This window comes from Cucurbita maxima, unplaced genomic scaffold (genome assembly GCF_002738345.1).
Source record: "Cucurbita maxima cultivar Rimu unplaced genomic scaffold, Cmax_1.0 Cma_Scf00020, whole genome shotgun sequence".
In the NCBI taxonomy this organism is placed as follows: domain Eukaryota; kingdom Viridiplantae; phylum Streptophyta; class Magnoliopsida; order Cucurbitales; family Cucurbitaceae; genus Cucurbita; species Cucurbita maxima.
In genome coordinates this window covers 1,212,998-1,232,298 of record NW_019272036.1, presented here as the reverse complement: position 1 = coordinate 1,232,298, position 19,301 = coordinate 1,212,998, and the positions used below count along the sequence as shown (strand labels likewise).

Below are 19,301 nucleotides of genomic sequence, written 5' to 3'. Positions count from 1 at the left end.
GAAGATATTCCTAACATTTTTGGCTAAATTAATTTAAAAAATTTACTATTAATATATACTAGATACATTAAATACTTTGCAATTTTTGTTCAAAATCCATCTTATGTTTTTTATTATCAAGAATTCTTTTTGAAAAAAAAAAAAAAAAAAAAAGAAGGGATATTTTTATTAATTTTACGAATTTTTTAATTAAATCTATATCATAATGTTATAATATACTTGTATATATGATCTTAAGCAACTCCGTTTTATTCGATGAATTTAATGTTCTGATTTAAAATTGTATTAAACATATTATAAATTTTCAGTAATTATTGTGAGGAAGATTAAGAAAAGAAATATAATAACATAACAATATTCATGTGAAGCATAAAGGTACACAAAACATTTTAAGTAATCTAATGCATGAGAACATTTTCATGTGGTAATAATACGTGTATTAATGTGATTATGGGATTTTTACTGCAAAGTAAAAAGCTTAGTGGTGTCCATTTCCGCCGCCGCCAAACCCACCACCCGAGCCACCTCCACCTCCACCATCACCACCAAGTCCTCCACCCTTTCCAATGCCACCACCGAATCCACCACCCTTACCGAACCCTCCTCCACCTCCAAGACCTCCACCCCCAAATCCTCCGCCATAACCACCACCATTACCAAACCCGCCACCATCACCACCTCCAAGGCCTCCATCTCCATCTCCATCTCCATCTCCACCTCCACCTCCTACACCACCACCAATCCCATGACCCCCTCCAAAGCCTCCTCCACTTCCACCTCCAAGACCACCGCCGCCACCACTTCCACCTCCAAGACCACCGCCGCCACCACTTCCACCTCCAAAACCACTGCCACCACCAGTTCCTCCACCTCCAAAACCACTGCCACCACCAGCTCCTCCACCTCCAAAACCACTGCCACCACCAGCTCCTCCTCCTCCAGAACCACTGCCACCACCATATCCACCTCCTAGTCCACCACCCTTGCCATAGAACAGAAACTTCTCCTCCTCCTCATTCCTCGCTTTAGCCACTCCCCTAGCAAGCACACTGGACACAACAACATGAAAACATAACAAAGAGAACAAAGCCGCTCTGTTCCAGCCACTATCCATCTTGGTAGAGCCCAATGAACAATGACCCAATGGATGAACTCTCCAGCCTCATCCACACACCTATTTATATCCCATCAAAATCCCCATTTTGCCCTCGCATTTAATTCATCTCAACTACTAACACTTCCCCACTTCACCTTTCATGTGCTTCTAAGCCTATACAGATGTTCATGGATATTTCCAAGTGAAAATAAAGTAATTCCAATATAAAAAAATTATTGATTAAACGTTACCAAACGTCTCTCGAGTAACATAGATTTAGCAAGATAAGGTATTTTATAACCGATCACAACATAACTCAATTAAATAAGGTATTTTGTAACACAATTAAAAATTCAAAGCTCTTACTCTAAATATTGAATTAAAAAAGAATGCTAAAATAAATCAAATTTTAAGATTAAATGAAATTACTAGATTCAAATATTAAAGTATAAAAAAATTATAAAAATAAATAAATAAATAAAGATCGAATTTAAAAATAAAATTAAAAAGAAGAGGGAGTGGGGCACTTTTGACTTTATTATTTATCCAAAATTTAATTAATTAAAAAAGAGGGTAGCATTATTAATATAATTATTTTGGTTTTAGTGATTAATTGTTGGAATTATTTGTGTATTATTTATAATTAATATGTGCTTTTTATATACTTCTAATACAGTGACTAATGCTTTTAGCTTTTTGTAAACCCACCGACAAATCAGCCCCCAAATAACAATGTAAACACTGTGGTATTATCATAATGAGATTAAATGAATAATAAATGCTTTTTAAATAAATCAAAATAATTATATTAAAGGTGACGTATTATCCTAATAAATTTTTAAATACAAATTTTGGTCATATTTTAAAATATAATAAAAATTTCAATTTTGCCCATATTTGTGAATATAAAATTACCAAAAGTAAATAACAAGTTAAAACAAATTCCTAATAGCATTAATATTTATAAACTTAATTTTTTTTAAAATTATTTATAGCTCAATTTCAATAATTTTTTAAAATTATATTAAAAAACCATAAACTTTATTTTAAAGATTTGTTAGATAACACGTAATAAAAAAAATGAAATTATATATATATATATTTTGGATGAAAGTGTCCCACATCCGTAATTTATGGAATGACATGAGGCCTTTTGAGGAGTCCAAAACAAAACTACGAACATTTATGTTTAAAGTGGACAATATCATACAATTGTACGTATGGATCGGCCACTACATGCATAATTGGATGCATAATGATGGGCCAGCCCATCAGCCCATGTATAAAGAGTTGATCATTTAAAGCCCAATAGAATAATATTTATTTAATGAGGGAAGAATGTGACCGAAAAAAAAAGAAAATAAAGAAAATAAAATTTCTTGCTGATTCGTCTGATCTTATCTTGTTTAAGCGATGAGCAATTGCCATCCATAATATTAAATTTTACAATTATTTTTTAAAAATAGAAAATAAAATAAAACTAGTATTTTAAAATTTTGATAGTCTGTACTTAAAAATGAATTTTATATATTAATTGAATTAGAAAAAATTTAGAAGAAAATGACATGAATAAAAAAAACAAATAATCTAAGATTGGGACATGGATAAGGACATTTATGGATCATATTTTTATAATTTCTTATGCCAGAATTTTAGGTCAAAAGTGGATTAATTATTATTCCATTATTAATTAAAGCTCCCCAATATGAAATTGGGCTCAATAGAATTTATTTATTTAGACCCAAAATGACTATTTTTTTTCTCTAATTAATTAATTCAATAATAATTTAAATATATGAAATTTTTACGCTTGGCTAAAAAAATTATTTAATAATTAAAAGCCGTACCCCACATAATAGCCATCATTATAGTTTGGTATAATCCCGATCTGGCTACCTTTCGCGCAATTTTTCGAAATTGGGTTCAAATTTGGTTAATCTGAACCGTTAAAATTTACTTCTATATTAAAATACAAATTTCGTTTATATCATGAAAAAAACATAATTATGACTTTACTCTTTAATTTTTAAAATTTTTTTATTTTATTATTATTTTTTTTTTATTTTTTGTTAGAACAAATCATTAAAAGTAGAGACTTAATTGACTATAAAAATTTAAAATTTATATTTAATAATATTAATTATAAATATATTAAATTTGAAAGACAATTTATAATAATAATTTTAGTGAGAGAATATGATAGTTGAGAGAGAAAATTCCGGCAAGTTGCAGCTTCAATATGTATGAAAAGTGGTTGGAAAATGCTTTTCTTATTTTATATTACGCGTTGAGTCATTAAATAAGTAGGAGTCGTTAGATGTCCATGACAAATAAATAAATAAATAATAAAGAAAGAAAGAAGAAGATAGTTGGAGATTAATTTTATTTTATTTTTCACTAATTTTTGTTCAAAATGGTCAAATGGCGCGTAGGTTGTAAACTTCACATACGCCTTATCCTCTTATAAACTTATGTTCGTGCGAGGTGATATACGTGTTCGTTTACTACATCTTGATTAGAGATATTTATTTTATTTATACGAAAATTCTACGTCTAACGAGAAATAAGGGAGTAGAAGATATTTTTTCAATTAAATAAATGAGACAATGGACAATATTATATTCGACATCTTCAAAATGAATCTTGAACTTATATTTCATTTGATTCTTGTGATGATGATGCATTTATGATCATGGTGGGATTTTATTTTTAAAAATCATTTTTAGATTTATATGATTTAAAATGCGGAGATTCTCAAAGTAAGATATTGCAAAATTCCAGTGCACAAAAATAAATTATAAGATCATTTTAAAATCATTTTATTTTAATACATAAAAACATGTATATATAATCTATTATAAATTATAAGATTATAATAAAATAATAATCATACAAATTATACAATAATTTCATGAATAGAAAAGTCATATTAATTTATGTGATTTTTATGTCAATAAAATCATTTAAAAGAAAATTTGTTTGGTGATATCATGAATGTTAGCGCGTTAGGTATGGTCATGAAATCTTCATCACTTTCTTTATAGTTTGAGTTATAGCTTAAAATAAATAATTTTTACGTATTTTTAAAAAATTAATTAATATTTATTATCAAATAAATCCTTCCATCTCCATTTATCTCTTAATCTTAATATTTTTTTTTGTTATATAATAAAATAATGGAGGAAAATCTTTCTTTATTAAGAAAGACGGTTATTAAGTTATTATATGAGATATGCTGTTTTTTTTTGTTCAAGATCTATTTTCGTGTGGTTATATTAATTTTTTTTTTTAAAAAAATCAAATTATTATAATTTTTCATTCTTAAAATAAATATATTTTCATATTATTAATGCTGGTTTGACTTTTGATTTCTTAGCTCATTAAATTCAGTTTGAATAATTAGTTCGCTATAAACGTGAATTAATTGCACGTTTTTCTTTTTGGAAATTGATTAAATAAATGAAAGAATATCGTATTTATATTTATCGGGCTATATCATTAAAATTAGAATGGTACCAATCGGGGCTAGAAAATCGTACTTCCGTCCACTAAAGCCTAAAACGACGACGTAGCAGGGAGATTCCTGTCATTTCGTGCACCCGATGGCAAATCCAGTAATTTTGTACAAACAATAAGGGTAGTTTCATAAGTTCACACCAAATATAATCAAGAACCACCAGTTCCCCTCATTTCTCTTCGCCCATATATATTCTCAGATTTTCGCCTTTTTGTTTCTCTCTTTCCGTTTTCCTCTCTCGCTCTCTCAATCTCTCTTTATATTAATCTCAACCCTAGAACCCTAGGTTCTCCTTTTTCCTTCGCCGTCTACGGCGGCGACTTTCCAGACCGCCATCGGTGCTTAAATCTGGCCGTATTTTCATCCATCGCCGCCGCAACAATCGCCGCCCCTGGATCCGATTCCGTCGTGTCGACGTTTCGGATTCGGTTTGAACAAACCATTTTCTCTCTTAAAATTTCTTGGATTTACCTTCGGAATTTACGTTTTCACCCTTTTCGTTGCTAAAGTTACTGGCATTCACCGTCTGCTTCTGCTTCTTTGTTTTTTTTTAACCGCACCAAGTCCTTTATTATTATTTTCCTTTTTTAGTTTTTTCCTTCTTTTTTTTTTCTTTTTTGTCCTTTTCCTCTTATCTTTCACGATTTAAAATTTGTTACGTCCGAAACGTCCAACTCTAGTGATTTGACGGGTGAACCTTTTTAGGAGTGGGAATTTACGATTTTACCATTTTGTAGTGCCACGTGGCATGATCTAAGGCTGAAGATGAGTAGTGTTCACCCACGCACCACCACCACCATGTTGCCTCCTGGGGCGTCTAGGAAGCGGAAGGAAGTTGAGGCGTTTGTGAAGCCGAAAGCTGCGGGAGCCGACTCCGTTGCTTCGAATCGCCTTCTGGCTGGCTACTTGGCTCACGAGTTTCTCAGTAAAGGCACTTTGTTTGGGGAGAAATACGAGCCGGCTAGAAGTGAAGCCGTTGGAATGACTTGCTCGCGGCCAGCCGAGTATAAGAGGACGAAGCCGGAAGCCGCCGCTGCGCCTAGTGTTGAAAAGGAAAATCAGAGCTATGTTGAGGTGGCAAGCATCTTGAAGATGGAGGGGGCCCACTTGCCTGGGATTGTTAACCCGGCCCAGCTCGCTCGGTGGATTAAAATGTGACTGCTTACGTGGCGTCATTTCATTGGATGTAAAATTTTAGTTTCTAGGTTCCGTTAAAATTTCCCATTTCTCAAAACTGCAAGGAGGATGGGAGATGAGAGACCAGTTTCCTCTCTCTTTCTCTCTCACACTAAACATACTCTGGAAATTTCCTCTTTCTTTTATGTTCTCTTGATTTTCATATCGGCGTAGCGAAATCTATTACTGATCAATGTATAGGACTGAGTTCGGAAACGGAGAATCGGTTCGGTTTGTTCTAATTCTGTAATCGCACAGTTCTCTTTCCATCTCTAATATGATTATATAATAATACTTCTCTTATTTTGCTCCCGTTTTTCAGATATTTGGTTGCTTCGGTTTCTGAAATGCAGGTCTGTACCTCAATCATCGATATTTGCATTTGAAAACGGAGTCACGATGATTGAGGTACGTACGCTGTTAAAATATTGTGCGCCTTGCGAATTTATTTAGTTATATGTGGATCGATGTATGATTCCTCTCGTGTTTGATTGGTTCGATCGATCATCTTTTATTTAGTCGGCACGGCAGCCATTGCTGTCAAGGTTCGTTCCTCTGTCGTGCCAATTTAGAATTTGTATCGTCCTTCGATTTTCGATGCGATTTTTTTCCGTTTCCATCGATATATTGCTTTGTTTTCTTTGGAAGGAAACCGCCATTAATCTTGTAAACATACTTTGTGGAAGAATGTTGGATGATCAGATACTCGATTCCGTCATATGCATTAACAAGTTCTTTCACAAAGACCTTGTTATGGCCTTATATAATCCGAGCGAATTTTCTCTGTTTCTGTCTTTAACTTCACTTGAAAGGAAACCGCCATTAATTTTAGAATCATTCTTTCTGGAAGAAACTCTGGAGGATTCCATCACCACGGCGAAACTTTAGTGTTGCGATAGGTTTTTTATTTTTAAAATTATGTTTGCTTTTATTAAATTTTCACCACATTACAAACACATTTGTACCTTTTAAAATTTTGGTTATGCTTCTATTATCTTTTAAAGCAATATGTAGAATTCGTTTTTGGAAAACCAAAAATAAAATAGGTATGTCTTCCCCCCATAAAATTACCAACTAAATGTAAATACTTTTCCCTAAATTGATTGAAAAAGTCACACAAAATTTCCCGGTCAACACTCAATTATAAAGTGGAAACTGATCTTACTTTTTTGTTGTTTTTGGTTTTAATTGTTTTCTTGCTTTTTTTAGTTCAAAAAAAAAAAAAAAATGCTGAATGAATTTGAACTTGTGGCCTTAGAGTCAATGATTTATACTTAGCTTAAGATTTAGGTTTTTATTAGTTGAATTATATTCCCATAATTGTTTTGCTAATTGATCTTTGTGGAGTTTGCGTAGAGTGGATGGAGTGAAGAAAACGGTAGACATATGGAAAGAATGTTCAGAAAATATTTTAGTTTTTATTTTAATAAAAAAAGGTTAGTTAAAGAAGACTGAAAATATTATAAAATGATGGAATAAACCAATTTTTTTTTTTTATTTTTTATGTAAAACTCATTATTATAATAAAAATATTTTTGAGATTGTTAATGATTTTTACCTAGTTAATTTCAAAGCGTCCAAGCTTTGGTTATTTATTCCTATTAAATCGTTCTTCCTTACCAAACTTTCTTGCACCTATGTAGAAGGAAGGAAGGAAGCTGAAAGCGCGTTTGACGCATTTAAAAGGAAACTGTATTGCACCATTAAGGTAGTTTTGTGCTCACTAGTAGATCCAGAAATATATGTACAACCATATTTTTAAAAATTAAATATTTTTCATTAGTATCAATTAGATAAAAAAAATTAAATAGCTTAATTTTTTTATTTTTGAAATTAATGGATTTGCTAGATAAAAGTTGGAGGGTTCAGGAGTGTAGAGACCTCATTACATTACACAGAGTGGGGAGTGAATGTGGCTGTGGGACAACTGGCCTATGAGATTTGATTGGAGTTGGTCTCTTGTCATTCCCTCGTAGGTGTAACTTTTTGATTGGTTGTGGATCCTTAAAGTAAAGAACATCACTGGACCTTATGATTACGCTCATTTACAAGTGTTATTTAGGTTATTGTTCATAAAGTAAATCTCTATTGTCATATTTCACATTGTTTAAAGGTAAATTGAAGTAAAAACAAGTATATTAGTGTTTGAGCTTTTATTTGTAAAACTGAGTAAATGGGCAACATGTGAAATTCATTGAATATAACCTCATTCATTTATCTCCCCAATTCTAGGATTTGACGTATTTTTAGAAATTTCTCCTTCAAATCTTCTCAAATCAAGAAATTTTGATCGGCTACACTTCACACACATATCGAATCTCCCTAAAGTTCTATATAAGCTCCATTTTGAAGACTCTTAAAACACATGGAATAAACTGAAAGTTCTATTCTTAGTGTTTCATTCAAGTTTGTAGTTGCCGTTTTCCTTTATATTCTTTATTGTTGTTATTTTCTTTCTATAAGTTGTAAGCCTTGTTTTAGCATTTGAATTCAATTTCTAAAACAGTTTTTTAACACAGTTTTGTTCTTGATTTACCTAAGTGCAAATTAGCCATAGATACGTGTTTTTAATTCTTCTAAAAGTACTTATGACTCATAGTTTTAAGTGTTAATTAGGAGTAGGTTGTTGACGCATTTAAATTGCATTTTGTTTGAATTGCAAAGAATTTGAAAAAGCTAGATGCAGGCGAAAATGGATAACAATTGTTGTATTAGCGTTGCTTAGTTGAGAAAATTGCCCATAAAGGTTGGGCAAGGCACTTATGGTCAAATAAGGTTGAGACTCCAAAGGGAGTCAGTTGTCACGTTCATGCTCATCCAAGGCGTGTTGTCCATGGCCGCATGCCCATGACAAGCCAAACCCTTTATATCTTTCCATGTTCTAGTGTTTACTCTTGTATTTCTAAGAAGTATGACGTTTTGGAAAAATCATGTCTAAACTTGACAGACATGAAATGCCTAAAATGTACTATAGGGGATATGAGTTGCATATTGTGAACTCTCTTACTTGCCTATATAATGTCTCTTTCAAAAATCTCTCTATGCCCTCATGTTCTAAAACCTTCTTCTTAAATTGAAACTAGAGACTCGAGCATATGTCGCTAGGCGACGTAAGAACGAATTGGCTTAGCTCACTTATAGTTGGAAAGTGAATGCCGCACAATCGCAAGAGTGTGATTGTGACATCAGTCTCCCATTAGATCGAGCTAAGGTTAAGATCCCCCATGACAAACGATCTCATAAATGACCAATAGCGTAAGGTGATCCAATTAAAACGGAATGTAACCCTTTAAATCTCCTGTCAACGATATTTACAGACTGAATAACTAAACTGAGTATCAAAGTGGAGGTGACTTAGCAATACAGTTGGGCACATTTCTCCTATTTTGCAAGACATTAGTTCCATTTCCCGTTTTATAGACAAATTGATTTTCATCAATAAAATTTGAAAGTTTTTATTTATTTTTAAATTTTGATCTGAAAGTTGAAAAAGAAAAATAACGAAATTAGTCCAAAAAGCGGCTGTGCGTGATGTGCTGTTAAGTATGTAAAAAGTGGACGTTAGGAAGTCGCAACGGCTATATTTTGTTTGAACTTCAAAATGATCATTACGATTTTTGCACTTTTCCATTTCTTCTTTTTTTCTCATTTCAACGGTTCTTCTTCTTCTTCTTCCCCTGTAGCTCCCCTAATTCCTCGTCCTTCCTTTCATCCAATCTTGAAGCCCCTCGATTGAAACCCTAGTGATCTGCAAATCAATCTTGAAATCAAATCCAGATAATTCTTCTTCTGCAGTTCTCTTTACTGTAATGGCTCCAACACCGTCTTCTAAATCAAATCAAAGTCACATGAGCCAATTGAGAACTCCTCAAGCGAAGCGGCTCAATTTTCATACCCCTAGGGCACATCCATCCCCTTTCCCCAACTCCGCCATTAAAGACTCCCAATCCGAGCACCCAGTAGAAGTAATCGGCCGGATCCGAGAATATCCTGACCGGAAAGAAAAACCGGTTTCGATTCTGCAGATCAATCCCGACGGTCAGAACGTTCGGGTTCGGGCCGATTTCGGGTACCGCGATTTCAGCCTCGATGGTATTTCTCTGTCGGAAGAGGAAGATCTCGATACGTTTTACAAGAAGTTCGTCCAAGCGAGGATTCACGGCGTTAAGTTGGGGGAGAAATGTACGATTATGATGTACGGACCCACTGGCGCCGGCAAGAGCCACACCATGTTTGGCTGTGCGAAACAGCCCGGGATTGTGTATCGGTCGCTGAAGGACATTTTAGGCGACGTCGAAAGTGAAGCCGCCGGCGGAGAGCGGTTGGGAGTTGGAATGTTCGTGCAAGTTACGGTGCTGGAGATTTATAATGAAGAAATATACGATCTTCTAACGAGTAATTCTGGTGGAGGGCTAGGGCTTGGCTGGCCTAAGGGCAGTGCCTCTAAGGTAAAATATGATCAGAATCCCTAATTTCTTGCCTATTTGGTCTCTGTTCTTCCATGTCTAGATTTAGTTCTTTGCTTTTGTGAAAGAACGTTGATAATTTTCATTCAAGAAATGTGAAGCTTTTTCAAATTTCCATTGGGTTTGATTTACTTGTACTTCTAAGTTATATATATATATATATATATAGTTTGGACTGTTCTTATGGAATTGGAAGCTTGAAGCCATTTTGTTATTGCAGGTGAAGCTTGAAGTGATGGGGAAGAAGGCAAAGAATGCTACTTATCTATCTGGTAATGAAGCAGGAAAGATTTCCAAAGAGATTCAGAAAGTGGAGAAAAGAAGGATTGTTAAAAGTACACTCTGTAATGAGAGAAGTTCAAGAAGCCATTGCATGGTTTGTTTGAGCTTTTGAACTGTCTTCCTTGTCTAGATGGTGAAATTTTCATAACTTTTTGCTATCTTCTGGATTTTTCATAGATAATCCTCGACGTGCCGACTGTCGGTGGGCGCCTAATGCTTGTCGATATGGCTGGTTCTGAAAATATAGAGCAAGCTGGCCAAGTTGGATTCGAGGCAAAAATGCAGGTGAAAATTGTTTAAACAGCACCTCCCCTAACCCCCCTTGTGGTTTTAAAGAACTAAATAGTTGCTCCCCTAAATCACAGACAGCAAAGATAAATCAAGGTAACATTGCACTGAAAAGAGTGGTTGAATCAATTGCCAATGGTGATTCTCATGTGCCTTTTAGAGACAGTAAATTGACAATGCTTTTGCAGGTAACTTTCCACGCTTAGAATTCTTATTGTTCTTGCTCAGAATATGTTTATAAGATTGATTTGATTTGATTGGATCTATCATCCATCTATCTCCAGGATTCTTTTGAGGATGATAAATCCAAAATTCTGATGATTCTATGTGCCAGTCCTGATCCCAAGGAATTACACAAGACGATCTCGACACTCGAATATGGTGCGAAAGCCAAATGCATCGTCCGTGGTCCGCATACGCCGACGAAGGATAAATGTGGTGCTGATGAGTCTGCTTCTGCTGTTATTCTGGGATCTAGAATTGCAGCAATGGATGATTTCATCTTCAAGTTACAAAAGGAGAACAAACTCAGAGAAAAAGAGAGAAATGAGGCACATAGAGAACTCTTGAAGAAAGAAGAACAAGTGGCAGAATTGAGAGCTAGGCTCGAGCAAGCAGGCTCGAGAGGATCGGGGACGAGCGAGGAAGAGATCAATTCGAAGGTGAACGAAAGAACCGAAATTCTGAAACTTGAGTTGGAGAGGAAGCTGGAGGAGTGCCAGAGAATGGCTCATGAATTTGTTGAATTGGAAAGGAAAAGAATGGAAGAGAGGATACTGCAGCAGCAACACGAAGTCGAAACGTTGAGACGACGTTTGGAAGAAATCGAAACTGGACTATTGACTTCAAGGAATAATGCAGAAACAAGCAATGATGTTGTAAACAAATCAAGGGACATGGATGGCTGCAGGCTTGCTAAAAGGCTCTTAGGAGGAGTTTATGCAAGTGCAGATGCAGGGATGGTGAAGTCCATGGACTTGGACATGGATGATCAAGAACCAATCATCGCCGGTATGGATTATCAACTGTCTACCAACAATGGTATCCAAAGCCTACTAGAGAAAGTGAACGAGTTGGTTGATCACGATGTGTTTTCATCACGGTTTAGGGACAGTGATAGAGTATGCCTAAGTACTGTGTTAGAGGAAGACGATGCAGAAGATGAAGAGGATAAGGAAGTAATAGAAGAAAAGAGAGTAGTGAGTACAGTTATGAACAGAACAAGTCAGAATCTCAAGGAGAGATCGGAGATCGGCATCGGATTAATAAACGACGATGAAAACTCTAAGGACACCGCGTTCTCGAGAAAATTGAGAATTCAAAATATATTTACTCTTTGTGGAAACCAGAGAGAGCTTTCACATCAAATTCTATCAGACATGACGGTAAGAACAAAACATCTGAACACTCTATATAACATTGCCCGTTTTGAATATGATCCTTAGGTTCTTTTTTGTTTATGTTTCAGAACCAGAAGGGAGGAGCTGTATTAGCAGAGAATGAAGAGGCAATGCTGCAGCCTATAAAGCTAGCAGTAAAGTGGGGAGTGAACAGCCCAGGAGGTGTTGATGATGTTGTGCCATTGAGTCCAATTCCATTGTGTTCAAAGGAGAACAAGCTGCCTGTCACGCCGAACGACGTATCGCAGCAACACGATGGCCTATTGCCGAGGCTTAGCACCACGCCGTTCATCACTGTAAGAAAACACTAAGAGAGAAGGGAAGGGGGACATTTTTTATGTTAGGCCTTCTTGCATTTTCCATTGTGCTCAAAGGAGAACAAGCTAGCTGCCCGTCACGCCGAACGACGAATCGCAGCAACGCGATGGCCTATTGCCGAGGCTTTATCTGCGCGACACCGTTCGGCACTGTAAGAAACAATAAGTAAGAGAAGGAAAGGGGAAGATTTTTTTGTGGCATTTTTGTTGTACTGGACTCTGAAGATCATTATTTTGAGTTCTTCCTTCCCATTGTTCTTCTAATAGGAAATTGAATTGGCCTGATGGATGGGGATGGCTTGGAGTGTATAAAGATTTATGTACGCACACGAATACTAAATAGCACACCGATATGCAACTAAACATTGCTCAATTATCATAAAATTTTGAAATATGAGGTTAAAAAAAAGTCTTGGATATGGGCCAAAACTTCCACGAAGGCCCAAAACAAAGTCATGGATTTGGGCCTAAACTTCATCGAAGGCCCAAAACAAAGTGGTATTTGGGCTAAACTTGCGGCCCAAAATAAAACATCGGATTTGAGCCAAAACTTCGAAGGCCCAAAATAATAAAGCCTTGGAGTTGGGCCTAAATTTCCTCGAAAGCCCAAAACAAAGTTGTGGGTTTGGGCCTCAACTTCCTCGAAAGCCCAAAACAAAGCCTGCGATTTGGGCTAAACTTCAGGCCCAAAACGAAGCCTGAGATATAGACCTAAACTTCCTCGAAGGCCCAGAACAAAGTCTTGGATTTAGGCCTAAATTTCCTCGAAAGCCCAAAATAAGTCTTGAATTTGGGCCTAAATTTCCTCGAAGGCCCAAAAACAAAGACTGGGATTCGGCTTAACTTCCAGCCCAAAACGAAGCCTGGAATTTGAGCCTAAAAGGCCCATAACAAATCTTAGATTTCGGCCTAGATTTCCTCGAAGGCCCAAAACAAAGTATTGCATTTGGGCCAACATTTCCTCGAAGGCCCAAAACAAAGTGCGATTTGGGCTAACTTCCTGCCCAAAATGAAGTCTGAGATTTGAGCCTAAACTTCCTCGACGGCCCAAAATAAACCTGGAATTTGGGCCTAAAAACTTTATCGAAGGCCCAAAGAAATGTCTTGGATTGGGCCTAAATTTCCTCGTATACCCAAAACAAAGTCTCGGTTGGGCCTTAACTTCGTCGATGGCCCAAAGCAAAGAGTGGGATTTGGGCTAAAGTCCTGGCCCAAAACGAAGCCTGGTATTTGGGTCTAAACTCTCAATGGCCCAAAACAAAGCCTGGGATTTAGGCCTAAATTTCCTCGAAGGCCCAAAACATAGAATTGGATTTGGGCCAAAACTTCCTCGAGGGCCCATAACAGAGCATGTGATTTGGGCTAAACTTACGGCCCAAAATGAGCCTGGGTTTTGGGCTTAACTTACGGTCCAAAACGAAGCCTGGGATTCGGGCCTAATCTTCCTCGATGGCCTAAAACAAAGTAGGATTTGGGCATAAACTTCCTCGAAGGCCCAAAACATAGTCTGGGATTTGGGCTAAACTTGCGGCCCAAAACGAAGCCGTCGATTTGGGTCTAAACTTCCTCGAAGGCCCAAAACAAAGCCTTGGATTTGGGTTTGAACTTCCTTCGATGGCCCAATTTCTGCCTATCCAAAATGGGTCTATGAAGCCGATTAATTCCGAGCCCTAGATAGAAGCTCTTATAAAGAGCAGGAAGACCACCTTCTTCCCTCTCCCCTCTATCGCGCCGCTGCTCTCACAGTTGCTTACGTCAAACAAGCCGCGAAAATGGTGAGATTCTTTCTGCAAATCGCGTCTTCTTTTTCTTGTAACTCTACATTCATCGTGATCGTTTCAATCTGTTCATTTTGGTCATTGGTTGTGCTTGTTTAGCCGTTTAAGAGGTATGTCGAGATCGGAAGGGTTGCCCTCGTCAACTACGGTGAAGACTACGGAAAGCTCGTTGTCATCGTTGATGTTATCGACCAGAATCGGGTAGGCATTCGTTTCCTGTAATCAACAGTTTTTATGTAGTGTTATAGTTCGTTCTGGTTTTGTAAGTTCTTCATAATTGCTACGTTGTACTCGTATTATACGGTCCAGTGCTGAAACTGCTAGATATTGAACTGTTTTTGTGTTGTTATTATGCCTTCTGAATATCATTTTTAGGTTTGACATTTGAAATTATGAAAGTTTGATTTTTCTTTAAGAACTTGATAATGGTGGTTGTCATTTCTTCTCGATCATTCTCCATTAGTTGATTCAAGTGTTCTTTTAATGTATACAACTTGGTGTTTTGTTGCTTATCTACAGAAGTATTATTTGTATGTTTTGTAGTAATTTGCAACCATTTTTTTTTTAGAATGATAGTTCTATCAATTTGGTTTTTTAATCTCTCATTGATTAGTCTCTTCATGGAAAATTTTGTTAAATCATTTGCATGAGCTTGACTAGCTAATTTTTGTGTTTTCCAGGCTCTGGTTGATGCCCCTGATATGGAGCGATCTCAAATGAACTTTAAGAGACTCTCCCTGACAGATATCAAAATTGATATTAAAAGGGTCCCTAAGAAGAAGGAGCTGATCGAAGCCATGAAAGCTGGGGGTATACTGCAATTTGTCATGAGCGTTTACTGTTAGTTTTTGTTGCTTGTGCTTTAAGTGTTTTTGTATCCATTCAGATGTTCAGAAGAAATGGGAAGATAGTTCATGGGGCAGAAAATTGATTGTTAAGAAGAGAAGAGCCTCTCTCAACGACTTCGACAGGTTCAAGCTTATGTTGGCCAAGATTAAGGTTTGTGCTGATTATCTTCTTTTTCATTTTCCTGTTTTTTTTTTTTTTTTTTAATTACAATTGCTAATATCCTTATGGGCTTTGATTGGTTTATGCAGAGGGCTGGATTGGTTAGGCAAGAGCTTTCGAAGTTGAAGAAGGCCGAGGCCTAGAGGTTCATTTTTTCAATGGATTTTCCCATTTTGCTGTCAACTTTCTTTATCATCTATAAGTCGTTGATTTATAGATCCAAACTTTTTGTAGCAGTATCATTGCCTTTAAGTCATTGTGTTCAACTTCGTCCATTTTTAATCTTAATACGCCAATTTCTTATTTGGATTTCAACTGTTATCACTTTATCATCCTCTTTGTAAAAGCCCCTTATGTTTAAATGGCTTGAATGCGAATTCTGGTCTTTCATTTGTTGGAGGAAGTGATACTAGAAAGGTGAGGAGTTCTTATGAGTTAATTGTTAAAGAATCACAACTTTCTATCGGAGTATGAGCTCTTATGGCTTTGCTTTGGGCTTTCCTAAAAGGCCTCATACCGATGAGATTTTCCTTTTCAACCCATGATCATTTCCTAAATTACTCTCAATTCAACATTAAAGCTTTACATGGTAGTGTACAACATAAACTTTTAAATACTCTAATTAGAATTTAAATTTGGAAGAATTAATTGAGATTCTAAGTGGTTGCGTTCTGAATTTTCCCACTTGGGTTATTGCTCTTAGTCCACTTTAAATCTTAATAATAACAATTATAATTATGATGAAAGTTGATTCAAATGGTGATATGATCCATCTCCCACGATGATCATAATGGAATTCTTGTTTAAAGAGAGTGGATTAAAAGGAAATATATTTTGGTTAAAAAATTAATATCTTAGTTTCATTAAAATTGAAGATGGAAAAATAGAAGCGTTAGAAACTAAAATCAATAACCAAAAAAAAAAAAAAAGGGTTTGGATTAGGAAGTTGTTAGGGAAAAATGGAGCTGATTGCTTAGCATTCTCATATTTTTCACGGGAAATCGTCAAGCTCTTTACCTGCCTGAACTGCAAAATACAAAAAAAGCTGAAACAGACCGTTACTTGACTTCACTCTTACATCTTTCAGTTTCTTATTTTAACAGACAATTAATAATTATGTTGCCAATTCATTCACCCAAAAATGGAGTCTCAATAAGATTTAACCAAATCTCTCTCCCTCTCCTTCTCCCTAGAAAACAACAACCCTTTTCCAATTCAGCTTCTTAACACCACTTCAAGCGCCGCTCCAGAAAATCCAAACCCCATTGATAAATCCCACGAAACACTCTTGTTTTCAGTGTAAACAAGGGAAATCCCACGGACCCATGTGATTATTTTCGCTTGATTTTTCTTGTGTTCATCCAGGGGTTTCATTTCTTCAAGTTTCAGCAGATGGGTCTTAAAGATATTCGTCACAAACTCAAGGTAACTTTTTTTTTTTTTTGTTTGTTTGTTCAAATGGACCTTTCTTGCTTCAAAGCTCAGAATACTCTGGTTGATGGAGTTTTTTTAGAAAGCTCTGTTTATTGCATTTTCGCCTCCTTCTCCTCGGTTTTCATCAATGGCGAGGGACTGTAAAATGGGAATCTGAAAATGGGTGATTATGGTGTAAATTTTTGTAGGCGTTTCAGTTTGGAAAGTTCATGATGAGGAATACAAGGAAAAAGCGACGGCCATCATCGGTGTCGGTGAGTAAGCAATCGTGGATGGCGCCGGTGACCCATGGGTATCACGTTGTGGCGGATCAGTCGTGCTCGAGTATTTGGGAAGAGGAATCGGAAAACGATTCAGTTGTGGTGCAGAGAGAGCAGATTGAAGGGGTGGAGTTTTGGTTTTTTGGGGTTTTTGATCCTAAAATTGGTGACAAAGTCATCAAGTTCATGCAAACTCATTTCTTTAATAGGAACTTCAAAGAGGTATATCTCAAGATTCCCTCGTTCTTTTTTCTTCTTTCAGTATATTTGAGGGTTGAATTTTGGACTTAAAACCTACCACTTCTTAGAAGATGAGTTATGCTCATAATCTGAGGTCCCACGTTAGGTTGGTCAAAGGATGCATATGAGATCCCAAAGGATGCATATGAGATCCCACATCGATTGGAAAAGAGAATAAAGCATTCCTTATAAGGACCATTTCTTATAAGGGTGTGGAACACTCTCCCTAGTAGTAGAGTGGTGAGCACCCGAGAATGAAACATTCTTTATAAGAGTGTAGAAATTTCTCCTTACTGGACCATTTTTAAAATCGTGAGGCTGAGAGTTCTTGATTTCAATTCCACTGCCTCTTAGAAGGATGAAATATGCTATGAACGTTTTTTAATGGATGAACACTTTAAGAACTTTTCCACTTCCAAACACACAGTTTTCAGCTCTATAAACACAGCTAACTTTATTGTTTGGTTGGTAAAGTTGAAGGTTATTTTGTACATGAAATGTTATATTGACTTGCAGCGTCAGATGAAAGGGAAGGGAACAGAGGCAATGAAGAAAGCGCATCAGAGTGCAAAAACAAAGACGAGAGATGAAAATGAAGGGAAGGGGCCTTGGAGAATGGGATCAGCTTCAGTTTTGGTAATTGATGGAGATAGACTGGTGATTACTTGCATGGGGGACTATAGAGCCATTGTGTGTGAAGATGGTGTGGCTCATCAAATAAGCTGTGATCAACATTCATCTAAGCAACATTGGCATCGTAGATTAACTCTCGGTAATCTCTCTTCAAAATTTGCTCAGGAAAGAAATGACTCTGAACTCCATTTCCAAACCCAATTGACATTAGTTAAGGAAACAACCAAAAATCCCACATCACAGATATTCTTAGTTTATAACTGATACGTGATTACGTATCACGTATCACCGCCTATTCTTGAAAATTGTCCCATGTAAAGACTATATAATACGTAGCATGAAAGCCTTTCAGATCAAGTCTAAACAGTGAATATTATCATATGAATGCAAGTATGCACGTTTATCAGATAACTACTAACTCGAGCAATCATCTTCATAGGAATGAAGCTCCGGACAAGCTCCGAAATTGTGGTTGCTACTAAAAGAGTCTACTCAGAAACTGAGTTTATGGTACTGGGAAGCAATGGCGTATGGGAGGTAAGATTTAAAGATTAAGAACATCTACATCTTCCGCTTGAATAGATCTTGGTTCCTAATAAATGTATGAAACCCCAGTTTTGAAGGCAACATCATATATTAAGATTTTTTTTTGGGGAAAAAAAAAACAGGTTATGAAGAACCAAGAGGTTGTGAATCTGATAAGACACATGGAAGACCCACAAGAAGCAGCAGAGTGTTTGGCGAAGGAGGCCTCCACAAGAATGAGCAAGAGTAACATTTCTTGTTTGGTCATTCGTTTTGACTAAATATATCAATCCTTTTCTTCCTATCTATTTTCTTACTAATTTGTTTACAGTTGGAGTTATAAAGGCTATTGTGTAAATATCAGCCATATAGTATTTACTGAAACTGATTCCTGAATTCTCATCCAAAATCATGCAAATTTTGGTGAGCTTATTGCTTAAATTTTATTCGGTGTTCTTGAGGTTCTTGCTAGTAGTTAGGCCTTTTCAAATCGCAGAAAAAGGCTGTATGATAATAATCAAGAACTTTCATGTTTCTTCCTTCCATTTATATATTGTTTTCCCTTTCTCTTTTCGCCTATTTGAAGTGTCGACTTAACTAGAAGAGATTATGTCCCACAAAACAAAAGAAAAATGCTTATAACATAAAAAGAATTATCAATGACTCACTAACATAAATATAAAAGTCAATATATAATTTGTTCATCAATATTTTAATCGTTACGCCAAAGTAAGATAATCACTTCAAATATGAAAAGTCAAAGTCGAGCAAAGAAGCATAGAGCTACCCTACCTACTTCTATTAGTCATCATTTAAATGTGGGCCATTACATATGCAATTACTCTTTCATACCTCTAACGGTGCAAAATTTGGGTATCAAA

General features: G+C 36.0%; 4 protein-coding genes across 4 annotated transcripts; 3 read left to right on the top strand and 1 right to left on the bottom strand.

The window, feature by feature from the left end:
- Positions 1-295: 295 nt before the first annotated feature.
- LOC111494788 (glycine-rich cell wall structural protein-like) lies at positions 296-1,139 on the bottom strand. The gene has a single exon (XM_023144780.1). The coding sequence runs from the start codon at positions 1,112-1,114 to the stop codon at positions 479-481; it is 636 nt and encodes a 211-aa protein (XP_023000548.1). The 5' UTR covers positions 1,115-1,139; the 3' UTR covers positions 296-478.
- A 4,795-nt stretch (positions 1,140-5,934) lies between these two features.
- On the top strand, positions 5,935-12,839 carry LOC111494727 (kinesin-like protein KIN-10A). Its single transcript, XM_023144699.1, has 8 exons — positions 5,935-6,020; positions 6,112-6,197; positions 9,585-10,237; positions 10,476-10,631; positions 10,715-10,822; positions 10,903-11,013; positions 11,110-12,210; positions 12,294-12,839. Exons 3-8 carry the CDS (start codon positions 9,599-9,601, stop codon positions 12,534-12,536), a joined length of 2,358 nt encoding a protein of 785 aa, XP_023000467.1. The 5' UTR covers positions 5,935-6,020; positions 6,112-6,197; positions 9,585-9,598; the 3' UTR covers positions 12,537-12,839.
- Positions 12,840-14,202: 1,363 nt separating this feature from the next.
- On the top strand, positions 14,203-15,723 carry LOC111494804 (60S ribosomal protein L14-2-like). The gene is made up of 5 exons (XM_023144794.1): positions 14,203-14,317; positions 14,420-14,521; positions 15,001-15,130; positions 15,207-15,319; positions 15,418-15,723. Exons 1-5 carry the CDS (start codon positions 14,315-14,317, stop codon positions 15,469-15,471), a joined length of 402 nt encoding a protein of 133 aa, XP_023000562.1. The 5' UTR covers positions 14,203-14,314; the 3' UTR covers positions 15,472-15,723.
- A 542-nt stretch (positions 15,724-16,265) lies between these two features.
- LOC111494776 (putative protein phosphatase 2C-like protein 44) lies at positions 16,266-18,965 on the top strand. Its single transcript, XM_023144767.1, has 5 exons — positions 16,266-16,753; positions 16,951-17,244; positions 17,779-18,034; positions 18,335-18,432; positions 18,564-18,965. The coding sequence occupies exons 1-5, from the start codon at positions 16,721-16,723 to the stop codon at positions 18,699-18,701; spliced, it is 819 nt and encodes a 272-aa protein (XP_023000535.1). The 5' UTR covers positions 16,266-16,720; the 3' UTR covers positions 18,702-18,965.
- Positions 18,966-19,301: the final 336 nt, after the last annotated feature.

Coding starts and splice junctions, on each gene's coding strand:
- LOC111494788 (XM_023144780.1), bottom strand. CDS start 1,114: ATGGATAGTGGCTGGAACAGAGCGGCTTTGTTCTCTTTGTTATGTTTT.
- LOC111494727 (XM_023144699.1), top strand. CDS start 9,599: ATGGCTCCAACACCGTCTTCTAAATCAAATCAAAGTCACATGAGCCAA. Junction 10,823..10,902: donor GATTCGAGGCAAAAATGCAG/GTGAAAATTGTT, acceptor CCTAAATCACAG/ACAGCAAAGATAAATCAAGG. Junction 11,014..11,109: donor AATTGACAATGCTTTTGCAG/GTAACTTTCCAC, acceptor ATCTATCTCCAG/GATTCTTTTGAGGATGATAA.
- LOC111494804 (XM_023144794.1), top strand. Junction 14,522..15,000: donor ATGTTATCGACCAGAATCGG/GTAGGCATTCGT, acceptor TGTGTTTTCCAG/GCTCTGGTTGATGCCCCTGA. Junction 15,320..15,417: donor TTATGTTGGCCAAGATTAAG/GTTTGTGCTGAT, acceptor TGGTTTATGCAG/AGGGCTGGATTGGTTAGGCA.
- LOC111494776 (XM_023144767.1), top strand. CDS start 16,721: ATGGGTCTTAAAGATATTCGTCACAAACTCAAG. Junction 17,245..17,778: donor TTAATAGGAACTTCAAAGAG/GTATATCTCAAG, acceptor ATTGACTTGCAG/CGTCAGATGAAAGGGAAGGG. Junction 18,035..18,334: donor GCATCGTAGATTAACTCTCG/GTAATCTCTCTT, acceptor TCATCTTCATAG/GAATGAAGCTCCGGACAAGC.